Source organism: Penicillium concentricum (assembly GCF_028827145.1).
Source record: "Penicillium concentricum strain IBT 3081 chromosome Unknown utg000006l_segment0_segment0, whole genome shotgun sequence".
NCBI classification, from domain to species: domain Eukaryota; kingdom Fungi; phylum Ascomycota; class Eurotiomycetes; order Eurotiales; family Aspergillaceae; genus Penicillium; species Penicillium concentricum.
The window spans coordinates 3,136,814-3,152,050 of NW_026622759.1; the positions used below are offsets into that span (position 1 = coordinate 3,136,814).

General features: G+C 49.0%; 6 protein-coding genes across 6 annotated transcripts; 1 reads left to right on the forward strand and 5 right to left on the reverse strand.

Annotated features, from left to right (window-relative positions):
• Positions 1 to 828: 828 nt before the first annotated feature.
• Positions 829 to 2,839, reverse strand: abr2 (laccase abr2; the record flags this gene model as incomplete). Its single annotated transcript, XM_056729148.1, has 6 exons — positions 829 to 1,876; positions 1,927 to 2,049; positions 2,098 to 2,268; positions 2,318 to 2,488; positions 2,545 to 2,600; positions 2,648 to 2,839. The coding sequence occupies 6 exons, from the start codon at positions 2,837 to 2,839 to the stop codon at positions 829 to 831; spliced, it is 1,761 nt and encodes a 586-aa protein (XP_056574963.1).
• A 1,542-nt stretch (positions 2,840 to 4,381) lies between these two features.
• pex12 (ubiquitin-protein ligase peroxin 12) lies at positions 4,382 to 5,974 on the reverse strand (the record flags this gene model as incomplete). The annotated part of the gene is made up of 2 exons (XM_056729149.1): positions 4,382 to 5,811; positions 5,917 to 5,974. The coding sequence occupies 2 exons, from the start codon at positions 5,972 to 5,974 to the stop codon at positions 4,382 to 4,384; spliced, it is 1,488 nt and encodes a 495-aa protein (XP_056574964.1).
• A 258-nt stretch (positions 5,975 to 6,232) lies between these two features.
• On the reverse strand, positions 6,233 to 8,311 carry N7517_011427 (RsfS/YbeB/iojap family protein; the record flags this gene model as incomplete). The annotated part of the gene is made up of 1 exon (XM_056729150.1): positions 6,233 to 8,311. One exon carries the CDS (start codon positions 8,309 to 8,311, stop codon positions 6,233 to 6,235), a length of 2,079 nt encoding a protein of 692 aa, XP_056574965.1.
• Positions 8,312 to 8,564: 253 nt separating this feature from the next.
• N7517_011428 (ribosome-binding protein NMD3) lies at positions 8,565 to 10,500 on the forward strand (the record flags this gene model as incomplete). Its single annotated transcript, XM_056729151.1, has 5 exons — positions 8,565 to 8,623; positions 8,688 to 8,787; positions 8,882 to 9,095; positions 9,179 to 9,254; positions 9,375 to 10,500. The coding sequence occupies 5 exons, from the start codon at positions 8,565 to 8,567 to the stop codon at positions 10,498 to 10,500; spliced, it is 1,575 nt and encodes a 524-aa protein (XP_056574966.1).
• A 1,586-nt stretch (positions 10,501 to 12,086) lies between these two features.
• Positions 12,087 to 13,156, reverse strand: N7517_011429 (RNA-binding ATPase activator ESF2; the record flags this gene model as incomplete). The annotated part of the gene is made up of 2 exons (XM_056729152.1): positions 12,087 to 12,466; positions 12,544 to 13,156. The coding sequence occupies 2 exons, from the start codon at positions 13,154 to 13,156 to the stop codon at positions 12,087 to 12,089; spliced, it is 993 nt and encodes a 330-aa protein (XP_056574967.1).
• Positions 13,157 to 13,528: 372 nt separating this feature from the next.
• Positions 13,529 to 14,811, reverse strand: N7517_011430 (coenzyme A transporter; the record flags this gene model as incomplete). Its single annotated transcript, XM_056729153.1, has 2 exons — positions 13,529 to 14,509; positions 14,629 to 14,811. The coding sequence occupies 2 exons, from the start codon at positions 14,809 to 14,811 to the stop codon at positions 13,529 to 13,531; spliced, it is 1,164 nt and encodes a 387-aa protein (XP_056574968.1).
• Between the last annotated feature and the right edge of the window lie 426 nt (positions 14,812 to 15,237).

The following is a 15,237-nucleotide window of genomic DNA, read 5'->3' on the forward strand; positions in this document are numbered from 1 at the left end:
GTCTTTCCATTACTTCCCTTCTCATCCGGACTTATTCATAGAGCACTCACGAGACACAGAATCATAGGCTTACTTGCAGGTTATAGGAATGGGTATACCTATTGTTGATTTCCTCTCCCACTTCTTTGGCTTTTTCTTTCTTCAGTGCTTAGGCCTTATCATTCTTTGCTCACTGATTAGATCTGAACATGCTCTGATCATCACCTGAGTGCTCTGATTTGCTCACTGAGTCTGAGCTGAGCCTAGGGGTGAGTAGCCTAAGCTACATCAATAAAATGCAACACGCTGATTCCGTCACGTAGACCACTTCACTTTTAGATAGCAACCCTAGTTGTATAAAAGAAAGGCCTGGCATTACCGGTATGATCTTCAATCCTAGAAATTGGCTGCAATCAAGTGCGCTAGAACGGACCTCGGGAGCTTGCTACTCGGTCACCCAAATCAGCATTGCCATACTATTCTCGATGCTCCTATGTCTACTCGGTCCCATGATTTCTTAATCAGGTTTTGGAAGACTATCGGAGCCTATGATATTGGGTCAGTCTACTAGGGAATAAATCTGACTGAACGTCATAATTTGGTTTCAAAGCAGAGCTCGGGCAATATCCATGCAGGTGGCTACCTAGGTAGGTATGACTCTGAACTCGTATATCACCAAACAACTCGAGGGCCATTCTCCAAACAAATGATGATGACATCAATGGTGTTCTAATACCAGAGCATGTTGAACGGTATCAAATTCTGATAGATTATATTGACTAGCCAAATAGAAAACGAGCACATGTATGGAAGACAGGATAGGAAATTGTAGGATACAAGTCAGGGAAGCTATAGATAGTGGGCAGGAACTTCAGGCCAGGCATCGACGCCATCTAGCAAGACCATTCCCATCCCCGACATGAAGTGCGTCTCCATATGGCAATGCAAGAGGAATGGCCCTGGGTTCACAACCTGGTAGCGAATAGCAATCCAGGCTTCTCCGTTCGGCGCGGTCACAAAGGTGTCGCGGTACACAGGCGTTTTGAAGAAGCTGCCCGGGCTGCTCTCTTTTGCTTCTTTGATAGAGCCCCATGTGAACTTTCCCATTGCACTACCAATCAAAAATGCCTTGTTGGAATGCTTGTGCATTGGGTGTGGTGGCTGCAGCTTGGTTGGCTCTGGGATAGCAAGTTGGAACACAATGTCTACCCAGGTGCCATTCAGAGTCTCAATCTTGAGGGCAGAATCCAGGCCGGGTGCTTTGGGATTAAGAAGAACTGGTTCCATTTGGTTCAAGTTGGCTGGTAGGAAGGTTGTTCCATCCAAAGTCCATTCCCAGGATGAGTTAATCCGCCCAAGGGTTAGAAGATGGAAGGCATCGCCATCCTCTGCAGGTAAGATGGCAGGATATGGCGGTAGGTTGGTTGTTTTCAGGTCGATCACAGAGGCTGTGGTGTTGCTACCACCGTAGTCTATGTATGCCGTTGATTCCCGCTTGTTTTGCTCGCCGCCCTCGTAAGCGAGAGTGGCGTAGCCAGAGATAACCTGGTTGTCATGACCAGCAACACGGATCGTATAGCTTGCAGGCTCCTTGTCCAACTTGATCATCGCAGAGTAACGCTCTCCACTGTAAATTGAAACTTTATGGGCAAGCTGGGGCTCAATGTAACGTCCATCTACCTCGTAGATGTACATCGGGTGCTCATCAATGGAGAAAATCAATGATTTGATGCTGGCTGCACTGACGAAGTTGAAACTTGCCCATCGATCGGCAGGTGTCACTTCAAAGACTGAGTTCGGACCCTCACTGGGGATACATCCAGAGTTCAACCCCTCAGGAAGCTTCTCTGGGTGGTGCTCCCAGTTACCCTGAAGAACTGGCATGAATGGATCACATCTGGTGGGTGTTAGTGGCTTTCAACCCAGTGGAGCAAAGAATAGACTCACCCCTTATCCGTCAAAGGCTCAGTTATGATTGCTCTGACCTGCGGCGGCTGGAGGCTTGTCAGATAATCAGGGTCTTTGCAGTATACGGAGCCTGCGCCATTGACGAGAATGCTATCCGAACAACTAGTAACTGTGAGCGTCGCCCTTTGCCTATCATATTTGGGCTCTTACAAGATATCATAGCCTGTGTCTCTGAGAGCATCCATATACTCATTGGACGGCAGGTGGTCCCAGTCAGACATCATGACCAACTGGGCATCATGAGCAGCTTTGGTCATGGCCTCAATATCGGCAGGGTCATCAGAGATCAGTGAGAAAGGCGATTTTCGGTCGGCAGATGGACTAATTCTCTTATTAGAACTGCAACCAAGCCATCATTCTGCGCACTCACCGAATACGAATGCCACCGTAGAGACCGTCCATTATTCTGTCTTTGTCGTGGGCATGGTACCAGTACGTACCATAAGTCGTGGCTTTCCACCTGTACCGGTATTTGTCACCAGGCTTGATAGCCCATTGCGATAGACCTGATACTCCGTCCGCCCATGGGGTGTTGGTTTGCCTGGAGTAGTTCAGTTTTGTGCGGTTCTCTGGGAGTGGTTTTGCCGGAGGCCTTACTCAATGCCATGGAAATGGACCGATGTATTGAAGGGCAAGTTGTTGGTCACATCTATCTATTTTTCTTAGCATGGATCGGAGGGAAATGCAGGATTAGACCCACTGTGATTTCATCTCCTTCATCCATAATCAATGGTGGGCCTGGGAAACGATCATTCACAAAGATCATCTCTCTTTCATGTCCGTTGGGTGAGCCCCTTTGCCAGGTGAGGTCGAGATCATAATGAACCCTAGCTGCCCGACTAAGGGCAGCAGCGCTCAGTAAAGTCAGGAACAACGACTTCGTGAGTGTCATTTTTTCGAATTAGTGAGTGTGAACCTGGTATTGAAGCGACAGACTTTTGCCGCCAAAGACGCGTCTGTCACGTCCCTGTCAGTCTTATAACCAGACTGCTAAGCTCCTGCATATTTGCCAAGCCACCCACTCCTCGCATTCCTCCGGTGTTGTTGAAACCAGCAGGCCCTTGCATTGAACATTGTTGCCAACCACGAGAACTTGATTTCGGTCTCAATTCCGGTGCATAACACTGATTGCATTCAATCAAATTCCATACAAATTGCCATATCCGGGTATTAGTTGTATGACTGAGATCCAGAACTTTCAGTCTTAGATGCAATGACGGTTGAAGAGATCATGGTTATTTTTGAGGTCGCTGCAAATAGCCCATGGAATCAGAGTGATCAGAATCTGGCAATTAAACATAGATTCAATATTTACGGAGTATTTGTTGTCTTGCTGAAAGCAAGGAAGGTAGCAACAGGTATCTGGCCATATCCCAGTTTGTTTCGTCGGGTTTACCGATTAGCAAGGGAGGACCAGAACACAAAGCTCCCTCAATCGCCATTAGTCAGAATGGTAGCAATAGCCTTTGGTCATTTTGGATTTGTAGCTCTTGTTCACTGTAGTAAGATGCTCTGTCGTGTGCAAGATAGGCAACCTATTTTGAAACAGCACCCAAGGGCCATTACATAAACTATGTAGTCAAATTCCCAATATAAGAAAAGGGCTGAGAATCTGAAAGGATCTTGAAAATAGAGAAAGCTATTCCAGAGGATTGAAAGGAAAATAATTCCAATTTATATATCAATTCGATATGGCCTGCTGTTCTCCAGCTCCTCCTCGTGGCAGATGGGCTTTGATGCGCTCTATTCACGAAGCTTCTAGCCATAGCTTCTAAGGTGGAGGAACCTTTATTTGATTGTCGTCTGTAATATTTGAATGCTCCTCTCCTGCTACTGCATTAAACTAATAGCCCTCATTTTCTAGACTACATTCTCCATTTCCAGTTTGAAAACCTCAGTTCCAAGCTAATTGCTCGAGCGTACTCAATTTCCACCATGAGTCACAACTCCGTCAGCAACTTCCAGCCTACTAGCAGGCCATGGATCGAATTCATTGGCTCTCCCCTAGAGGATATCGTTACTACCGGCAGCAGAAATCGAGTACCCGGGGACTGAAAGCCGATAACCTCTATCAACGCTTATGATACATATAATATGGGTGCTTATTGATTGAAAAGATGGAAGTCCAGTGCCCACACGACATCGCTGCGTTAGAGAGTGACCGAACCTTCATACTCAAGAAACATGGGTTATAGCAAAGGGGAGGGCTTCAATGAGCAGGCCTTTTCATCATCTTCATGATTCGACTTGATGATTAGAAGGCCTAGATAATACCTGAAATGGGGGTAACAGGACGGAAAACAGGATTTCTGTTGTTGCATTCATATATACAATTCGAACAATGTACCCTTTCAACCTCCAATCCGAAGCAGTATGCTGTACAATGTGCGAGTAACGATTAATAGAGCGAAAACTGGGACTACGCAATCCCAGATCAAACCAACACCCTCCTCAATCCATCAGTGCCTCCAAGCACTCTCCTCCCTGTGACGGGACACCTCCCCTTGCCACTCTCCCATTTACCAGATCGTTTGCGGGGGCCTTCTTCGGCATTATCTTCACTGTGGCTCTTCTTCGTCTCTTCATCGTCGCCTGTGATTTCCTCTTCCCACGGTGCGCCAGCGCCCTCGCCGGTCATGAAATCGAGTTGGCGCTGGTGCTCACCGTTCAGCCAGTGGAAGATGCACACATAGCAGAACACGTATCCCGTCTGGCAAGCAGTCGGGTTAACGAGCGCACCCATGCAGACGGGGCAAGTGTTGGCGCTCGAGGCATCAGCCGGAGGCAATGATACCGTGTAGATAGGAAGGTAAGAAGTCGCGGAGATGGGAGGTTGGTGGCGACGAGGAGGCTTGAGGGCGGGTTTAAGATCACCGGCACCGCTCTTCTTCTCCTGCTCGGCCTGCTTCTTGGCCTTTTCTTTCTCGTCTTGGATTGACGATTTCCGTCGTTCCGCGGGAGAAGTCAAGCCTGCCACGACAGGTGCGGGCAGATCCAGGACCTCGGTTGCCTTACGCGCCAGTTGGCGAGAGAAGTCACTTGCATGCCACCATTCTAGGAACTTGAGGGCAAAGATCGACGCGGGAAGGAAGTAGCGCAGCGAGCCCAAGAGTTGAGTATGAAGGTTCTGGGGACTAAGGAGACCCAGCAGACCTCCACCGGGTCTCTGAGATCGCCCGGTGCTGGGGCCGGGCTTGGGGTCTAGCACTGCGGCGATGGCACGGTGGTCTGCGGTGCCGAGGCGGCGGATGCGTGTTCCGATAAGCCACAGGAACGGAGAGGAGTACTTTGTGTTGTCGAAGAGGTAGGCGAGGTTGAACGCCAGAACGGAGAAATAGTATGCCGCATTCACGGATGGGTAGACGTTGCGCAAAAACCACTTGTAGTAGAAGAACAGGCGCTGGCGCAGCGACGGGTTGGCCGGGAGGTCGTCGCTAGGGTTATATCGTGGGCCGCTGGTGACCAAGGAGGCATGTGGCGCGACATGAATGTCATATCCTTCGTCTAACCTGCGTTTGATGTAAGGAATGCCAACCATGACGAACAAGTTCTTCCAGATGTCCGTCGAGTGTAGCTTGAGGGCCTCGCGGACGGGGCCTGCGGCGCCGACCTGGGCGCGCGGGATCTCGCCATTCTTGGTGCGCAGAACGCGCTCGCGTTTCAGGGAATAGAAGTTTTCTGTGAAGGAACCGCCGAATGTTCGCAAGTAGTAAAGTTCGACTATTAATGAAAGGAGGGCGTAGACTTCGTCGTATGAATTGAGGATCCGGAGGAGGTAGCGCGGGTGGCGGTGTGTTGCGACTGCGAGAAGATAACGCAAAGATGGAGGAAGGAGATCGGAAAGCTGTTGCTCAGCGAGGAGTTCTGTCGTTGAGCATAATCTCCGCGTTAGCGATTCCAATCATGTATGGGGTTTCCCCGTGTCTGGGGTGAGTCTCCATCTCCGCGGGGAAATATCAATCGACTTACCGAAGAGCGAAGGCTTATGCTCATCGAACTCCTGTTGAAGACTAGGAAGGTACTCCATCGTCAGGAGTGTCAGTCATCCTTATCAAAGTGGGATTTGAAGGTGTTTTGAGAAGAGGAAGAGTCGCCGGAACTAAGTGATCATATGCCGAGGCTCAACTTATCCGAGCTGACTACGTCGCTCTCGGCAGGTCCCAAGATCCATGCCTTCATCAGAGAGCTAATTACAACAACTTCAATATTTAACATTAGATACGCATCGTAATATTGTACACTGAGAATATATGCTAGATTATTTTACAAATTGACCCCTCATCATTCAATTTTCCCGAGCAAGTGCCTCCTGGCACTCAGTCCAGAGCGGCATGTAGAAGCTCGGAGACACTTCTTCATCTCGGTTCTGGAGTGTCGGGTCTGCGACCAAAATACAATGCATGATGGCGGTCACGATTGGACCTTGTAGCACAATTACAGGGGACTCTCGATTCATCAATTCTACCCCCGTCGACAGACACTCGCGCGCTCGCACTTCCTCACCCAACTCGGCATGCAACGTGAACAGCTGCACGTAGTCCTCTTGTGTGCGACTGGCACCTTTCAAAGGAAACTGACGCCACAGACGCCAGAAGCCATCGTAATCCCCGCATTGGAATAATGTCACCATAAGCTGACGCGCGTCTACCACGTCAAATGGAACGTTGGCCGCCGCGAGTATCTTGGACAGTCGAGACAAGATTTGTTTCTGAGACTCAGTCTGTTGGACCGCAGAGGAACTTGGAGAACTGTCTTCTGGGCGCAATTCGTTCAGGCTCGAAAGTGCTGGATTGGGTGCACAGACTGCTTGATAGAGTACATTGAAAATTTTCATGTTCAAAATCGGCACACCACGGAGGCTCAAGCGATCCAGCACTAACAAAGCAAGCTCCATGTCAGCCTCTGGGGAATGAGTCTTAGACTGCTCGGTGATAACACCCGCTGTTCTCGGTGTTAGAAGCGCAGAAACAACGTCGAATCCAAGGTCATCCGGAAGGTCATACCCGTCGCGAAGAAAATCAGAGAATGTGCTAAAAAGGGCGTCCTTGGTGTAAGCTGGGTGTTGCCGAGACACAGCAATAGAAAACAATTTCAATCGAAAAGCGGATTTTTCCTGTGCAGAAAACCGCGCGGCGTGGTTGGTGTAGAAGAGCCGTAGAAAAAGAGTGGACTGGCGATCATTTGGGCCGCTCCCCAGCTCATTTCGTGCACTATCCGCCGGAAGTTCGGTGAGAATCTGAAGCAAAGAGGTTGGTGTCAATTGGGATGCAACTGCTGCTGCACCGCCTGGAAGTGTGGAAGACGAAGTTCTCAGGCTAGGGAGCCCAGCATCGAAACCAGACTCGGCGGAGTTCACGGCAGAGGATGCGAGTCTACGCATGGTATGGAAGCCTCTCCTTTGGCCAGGAATGGAGCCAAATCCATCGGACATAGACCTGGGGGGCGCGACACCAGTCTTGGATAAATCCTTCGTCTCCCGGATGTTCTTGCGCCCTTCACGGGCTAAAGTGGCTTCCCAGAGACCATCAAGATCAACATCAGCCCGCTTCTCCTCGGTGAAGATCTGGACAACCACGCTAGTCCCAACGTCAAGATTACCAAAACCTTCAATTCCAACATCGCTCAACTGGGTCGAAGTAGCGCCTTTGTCCACCATCCCCGCATTTACACAGATCCATCCCGTTGTAATTCCATCATCCTTTTCGTCGATCATTGCGCCTGCTGCACTGGCGGCGCGCGCTCGCTTAGCCTTACGGCGGAGTTTGATTTTCAACTCGTTGCGTCCAAGTAAGCCGTCGGCGTAGGGGGACAATTTGTATTGACTTCTCAGCCAGCGACAGAGACGATCCGCAGACACGTTTAAATGTTTCACACTGCGAGCAGTTCCGATGATCATGATGACATTAGCACCGAGAGCTGCAGGGATTTCGAGGCCGCGTAGGTCAAAAAGCTTGAGACTATCCAAGCCCAAGTCCTTATACGTATACTCCAATAGAGTCGAGAGCATCTCTGGCGAATCGTCTGGGATCTCGGGGAGATGGGCTTCGCTCAACAGGCGCTCTTTCATAATGGGCGCCTCTTCCTGCAGATACCAGGGGACATGTTGTGATGAAGCTGGCGTATTGGTTTCCGAGTGCGCTGATCGCTCTTCTGGTTCGGATAAATGAATGTCAAGCTGGTTCGAGGTTGGAGGGCGATCAGACCGCAGCAAAGTTACAGCGGAGAAAGCTCTGGGGTTGGAGATCGAACGGGAGGAAAGAGGAGATGATCGTGGCATGGGAATGCCGGAGACAGAAACAAAGGACCGCAGCACCTCATGCCGACAAGTCTGGCACGCGGCTCCTCGTAAGAGAGTCCTGCTCATGGCGATGGTTGTATTGGAAAAAGAATTGGGGATGAGTTCTTCCAACAGTTCCAATGTTCAGTTCTTCCAAGGTTGATTTGCTCCCATCGGGTGATATCAGATAACGGGAGCAAACACTGCAAACAGCTGAGTCATCGAAAAAAAGATTCAGGTGGGGGGCAATTATCACAAATCCACGGCGCTCTAAACTCTCTGTTTTCAATACCCTGGTGATTTTTTTAGTCTTGGATTTTGATTCCTAATTTTACTCAAAATGTCGATGGATCTGGATGATCCCGTCTATTTCACGCAGCAGGAGCAGGTCGCAGCGACGTGAGTTCTTATCGCAAACTTTGAACGTCTTGATTCCCCGCTAATAATTCCTTGCTGCTTAAAGAATTCTGTGCTGCAACTGTGGCGCTGCCATCGATGGAACACTCTCAGCTGGAGCCTTATGTTCGGATTGCATTCGTCTTACTGTCGATGTTGCCGGAGGTGTATGTACAACTCCATCCGTGGGCTTTGTCAAAAGAGACCTTCCTACACGCTTATAATTTGTTCCAGCTAACATGGACTCTCTTTGGATTATAGGTTCAACGCGAAGCCGTGATCCATTGCTGTAGGGATTGCGAACGGTGGCTGCAGCCCCCCAACAGCTGGGTCGTCGCAGCTCTCGAGTCGAAGGAACTACTCGCCATTTGTCTACGCAAGCTCCGTGGTCTGAACAAAGTCCGAATCATCGACGCCAGCTTCATTTGGACGGAGCCCCACAGCAAGCGACTACGTTTGAAGATCACAATACAAAGTTAGTTGTACCCCGCTGATGAAGGTCGAAGTATCGCCGATTCAGCACATCTAGCCGAGGGATCGAAGCTAACAACCCACAAGCGGAGGCCTTCCAAGGTACTATCATACAGCAGCAATTTGAAGTTGAATATGTTGTTGCCAATCAACAGTGTTCTGGGTATGCTTAAACCTCCCCCCACCCCCGCCCCAAAAGAAAGTTCCTCCAACTCCCCCCAACCATCTGCAACTATATAATATGACTCGAAAAGCTAGGGGAAAACGCTAACTCATTTTTCAGCTGTCAGAAGAGCTTTACGCATCACACTTGGGGCGCATCCATCCAGATCAGACAGAAGGTGCCTCATAAGCGGACTTTTATGTACCTGGAGCAGCTGATCCTTAAGCACAATGCCCACAAGGACACCGTCAACATCAAGGAAGTGAGCGAGGGTCTTGATTTTTACTTCTCAAAGAGGAACGAGGCCGAGCGCATGCTTTCCTTCTTAGAGGGCTGCATCCCATGCAAAGCCACGAAATCGCATGAATTGGTCAGTATGGACATTCATACGAGTAAATCGGTCTACAAACACTCGTGGTCTGTATCCATTGTTCCTATCTGCAAAGATGATCTAGTTGCTCTTCCGATCAAGCTGGCTCGTTCATTGTCTGATATAAGCCCGCTCGCTATCTGTCACCGGGTCGGCACTTCTATTAACATTCTGGACCCCTGCACTCTGCGGACCACCGATGTCCCTACTGCGGTTTACTGGCGCCAACCATTCCCGGCCCTTGCAGATATTACCGAGCTTAAGGAATTCATTGTTTTAGATATTGAATCCACCGGCATCTCTAATGGTCGTTTCCTCCTATCCGAGGCCACTGTTGCTCGTGCCTCGGATTTAGGATCCAACGATGTCAGCTATTTCACACGGACTCACCTCGGCGGTATCCTGCACGTGGGTGATTCCGTTCTCGGCTACCACTTGACTGGAACCCAGTTCAACAATGATCAGTTTGAAGCAATTGAGAATAGCCACCAATACGGTTCAACAATCCCGGATGTGGTCCTTATCAAGAAGCACTACGTCCGCAGCAAGAAGTCCAAGGCCCGCACCTGGCGTCTCAAGCGCATGGCTCGCGAGCACGAAGAGGAGGCGACTGCCGCCGTGGTCAATGTCCCCACAAACAAGCGCCAGGAGCAGGAGCAGGCCAGGATGGAACAGGATTATGAGATGTTCTTGCGTGACGTCGAGGAGGATCAGGAGCTGCGTCAAACACTTGATTTGTACAAGAACCGCCAGTACCAGGCCAGGCCAGACCAGATGGATGAGGATGATGACGTGGACGAAGAGCTCGCCGTGCCGAAAATCAACATGGATGATCTGCTTGACGACTTTGATGAGCTGAACATGGAGGACAATTAGTAGCAATCTGGCTGCTATCATGGAAGAAATCTGAATGTTATCATTGACGATCATGGATGGCACTGGGTGGCGTTTGTGTTTTGTGGGTTTTCAATAAACAAAAAAAGTTACTTAGTTTCAAATTTATACGTGCAATGTACAGCATGCAGGTTCAACACTTGAATTCTTCTACATGTAGGACATGGACATCTAATGTCAAGGTGTGTTGGGAGTAGATTGTACATAGAGGCAGTTTTTAGGGCTAATTTGTGGGGTTGAACATCAGAACATCCACTGCCCCCATGTGCATATAGTAGTGTATGGACCTTTTGTTGAGTTCCATAACAATGAGATTTAATTTGATTTAAACCTCCTTATTATGAGAAAGAAGACAAGTATAACAATCACAAGTTTACTATAGAATTGGAATAGAAGAATGCGTCGAGAATACAGAATTTGAGAACTTTGGAACATAGCAAACGTCGAGTCGAATTTACGAGATACCCTTGAGGTGAAGTTTTGTCAAACTGAATTTTACAATGGTATGAAGATGATGGCAATGCTTAATGTATGAGCTTTGAATTATACACATACAAAAAATCTCAAGACCCTTCCTCCCCAGCCCCCACAGCATCAAACAAACACAAAACGTACACCTCAAAACAAACAAACACACCGGACATAAAAGTACATATATGCGGCCCGCAGGCCCCTTTCACCATGACAGCACGGCCCTAATCTCCAACCACCCGCGAAACATACTTAAGCAGCGTGCTGTCTGTGGGAGCCTATTTGGCAACACAGACTCCGTGCTCTGTCCCATGAGTGTTTCTCCGGGCACCCAGAGTGGTGTTTCGACCCCGAGGCTCGCAGCGGCAGCCTTTAGGGTATTCGAGATTAAAGCGTCACTCGAATTGAGCCCGTCGACCTGCAACTTGACGGGAGCAGGGTCAGACGGAGTCAACTTCGCAGCGGCGGTTGACTAGCTAGTGAATGGGATGGTCAAGGTTTGAGGGGGTTCTTTTCTCTACGAATATGGCAACATTTAGGGAAGGAGCTACTCGCTTGGGCATCCAAGTTAACCTTTTAGAACGCATTTTACTAAGAGATAGCCACTTGACCATCTCTGTCTTAACAGCCCTTAGAAGGTCCCTATACAAAGGTCCTACGGTTTATGCTTTCATGTGCTTCTAAAAAGGCATCTAAAAAGGCCATGCAAAAACATATCTCAATATGTGTACCTTGTTCATTAGTATCAAGTTGCCAAATGTTCTGATACATCTATACCCATGGCTCTTTCCTAAAACTCACGGTAAACAGTACAAATCCCTATGTTACCATAAGCCAAAAACCGTTTTCCGGACATAATATACTAATATCATCGTTCCAACCTGGCCGAGAGGTTTCTATTAGAGTATTATACAATGTCCGAGTGTGTAAATAACAAGCTATAATAGTAGACAAGAAACAGTCTTTGTTCAAGAAAGAATAGACAGTGTCAACTAAGACAATGTCTAGTCCCAAACATGGAATGCGATTGGGAAATATTCAAGGACAGGAAAGAAAAAGAAGACACATGAGTGCATCTCATGCAATACGAGACGTATTTAGAAGATCTTTCCAAGTACCCGCTTCGCATCATCAGCCATAGCACCATCCTTCGATCCCTTAACAACCTCATTCTGCTGGAAATGGAACTTCCTTCTCGTAGACGGCGCAGCCTTCTTGGGCTGCGGCAGTTCCTTATCTCCATCACCAGCAGCCTCCAACCGCCTCTTCATCTTCTCCTCATTCTTCTTCGCCATGCCATCAGCAATGCGACCACTCTCAACACCCTCAATGAACAATTTAGCTTCCTTGGCTTCGCGAGCATCGGCAATCTTCCTCTTGCTTTCCCGCTCAGATCGCTCTCGTTGTACAGATTGCATAAGATCATCCCAGGTGAATCGTGAGAGGTACTTAATATTCCAAACATCATCGTGATACCCTATAATCATAGCATAGTCAGTATTCATGTCGAAATAGCAAGGACGTATATAAGGCGAAAATAGCCGGTAAACTCACAGCTTGACTTCAAACCACCCACGATAGTCGCATTCAATGTCTCGGCGCAGATCTTGGCTGTCTTTTTGGAGCGAAACTCGATCCATCCTTCCGTGTAGAGCTTTCTCTTATTCGAGCGGTTTCGATTGCCGGCCGCAGACGGGAGAAGAGGCGCTAGGAAGATCTTCGTGATATCTTCGAACCCTCTCTTTTCTAGCATTGCTTTCAAGGCGAAGGGTTTGAGGTATGGCGGGAGAGAAGAAAAGTATATGACACCTGATCGGGTTTTCTTGGGTGCTTTGCCGCTGGCCAGTTTAGACAGCTTAGCAAGCTTGCCCTTTGCTTTGAGGGACTTGGCTGATTTGGTGCTGGGTTGCGCTGAGTCGTCTAGGCTTGCGCCACCTTCGTCCTCGTTATCTTCGTGTTCGTCTTCGTTTTCGAGATCTTTGTCGTCGTCATCCTCGTCTTCGTCAGACTCCGCCGAGAAATCTTGCTTGGTTGTCCGTCGTCGCTTCACGGCCCGTCCTTTGCTCTCCACCACATTGGCTTCGGAGTCGTATCCGCGGTCGCTGCCGCTGGCCTCATCATCACTGGCCGCGATGTCTAGAAAATCGTTGTGTTTGCGAGTCGTCATTTTGTGGAATCCGAGTTGGTTGTTAGACTTGGTCGTGGGAGGCGGAAGTCTGCAACTTTTTTTATGCGGGTGGTCTGTGCCCTCGGGAGTTCCAAGGTTAGATCTACCAATCAGCCACACACCAGCCACATATCAAAGTCAAGAATTATCAGATGAATCTATGAGACTGTCCAGCTTAGAAGAAAGAGATTTTAATGAAAGGTAAAAGAAAATCTTTGAAATTTTGTACTGATATATCACTGAAGAAGCCACTCAGGCTCTGTATGTAAAAAGAACCCTCCCAGGGTATCCACGAAACGCCACAGAGAACCAGTATCAAGAGCCCTCATGATATATGCAAAGAAAGGGCAAAAAATTGAATATGTCACAAGTCTAATGGATCCCCAATGACACCTTTGCTCGCTCATAAACGTAGAAGCTCACTGCAACCATGGGCACAACCTTGGCATATCCGATGGTCAATCCGACCCAGAACCCTCTAAACCCTTTCTCGAGCCAGATCTTACGAGCCGTTTCTGCAATTCCAAGTCGGCGTCCGTCACCAACTGCACCACCAACTTGCATCCGCCGACGGATGACCTCCACTGGGTATGATGAAGTCTGCGAAACTAGACCGGCCATAGCACCGGACAGAAGCTCGGATGTGGTATTGAGCTGCGGTTTTTTGGTTCGATGCGCGGGATTTTCTGACTCTGTTGCTTTTCTGAGGGTATAGGGCGCCACGCTTGGGTGGCGGAACAAGTCACCCACTGTGTCATGGGTGAGGAAAGACATTCCGGCGTAAGGGAGCATCCCGAGGATAGTCGGGGAGAAACCGCGGTAGAAATTGGCAATTCCGGTGCGCGGTACTACTTTCGAAACGGCAGAGGAAGCGGTTTCGGCAACAGCAACGGAAGAAGATTGCGCGGCTGCCGCAGAGCGGGTTGTTGATGGGGGTTGCACACGCTCATGGTAGATTTGCCGCCATATATCCACCAATCCTGAGCGGTGCGATTGTCTAGTTTCGAACGCCATGCGCACGCGCATCAACTCTAGTGGATATGTGAAACATACAGAGGTGACACCTGCTAAACTGCCGGAGACCAAGCGGCGGAACGGGGTCTCATATTCACTGGAAGGAATAATAACTGCACGGATCTGTTCGTATGCAAGAAATTTTATGGCGGCGTATGGGAAAATTCGAAGCAGAGTCACTGAATGGCCCTTGTAAAGGCCTTTAACACCTTCCGTGCGCTTGATATCTCGAATCGCTGCTGCCAGGCCAGTCCAGCTGCCCGTGTACTTGGCGAATTGAGGATTTGACGCCTGGAAGAGAATCTTCACGCGGTCTAAAGGCGCTACAACGGTCTTTGCCTGTAACATCCGGCGCATCAGTCAGTATAGATTCGCAATGACCTAAAACCGATCGAAACTTACCGCACATCCCGCCAGCCCTCCTGCAATTCCACTCCTCATCACATAATCCAAGCTACGCTTTTGAATTTTTTGTCGCCGCTCTGTGGTTTGCTCATGGCGGCGGTATTATTTAACTCAATTGTAGCGCCGCCGATAGGCGACGATCCCGGCGATGCAGTCTTGTTCATCGGAGCGGATTGCGGAGTAGAGTCTGGGGATTTGTGTGGGTCATAGGCATGGTCCGAATGACCAGTCGACATGGAAGAGGAAGAGGAAAAGATGGGATTGTGAGAGCAACCGAGGCTCACAGGAGGGGTGAGAATATCCGGGGAGTCCTCGTGATCAGTTTCGGCGATAATCAGCCAGAGTTCTCGGGGTACCGGGCGATCTTCGGGACGATGCAACGTGCATGCAGACGCCTAAGAGTTGAGTGTATATTACAGCAAGCTTTAAACGAAGTTTGAAAGAAGAATACTGTGCAATGGCAAAAGGTGAAAGAAGAATAACGTTATGTGCTGTTTCCACTGACGTATTTGCGTCCGGGCAGTCCTAAATATCGTTACGAGCCTTGGAACATTATGACATGCCGATACCAGCGGCTCTCCGCGAATAAGCGGCGGATTACGGTACTAATACGCGGCCCGCAAAATCAGCGAGTCCCGAGAAGCCGGTTTGTCATCGTATTT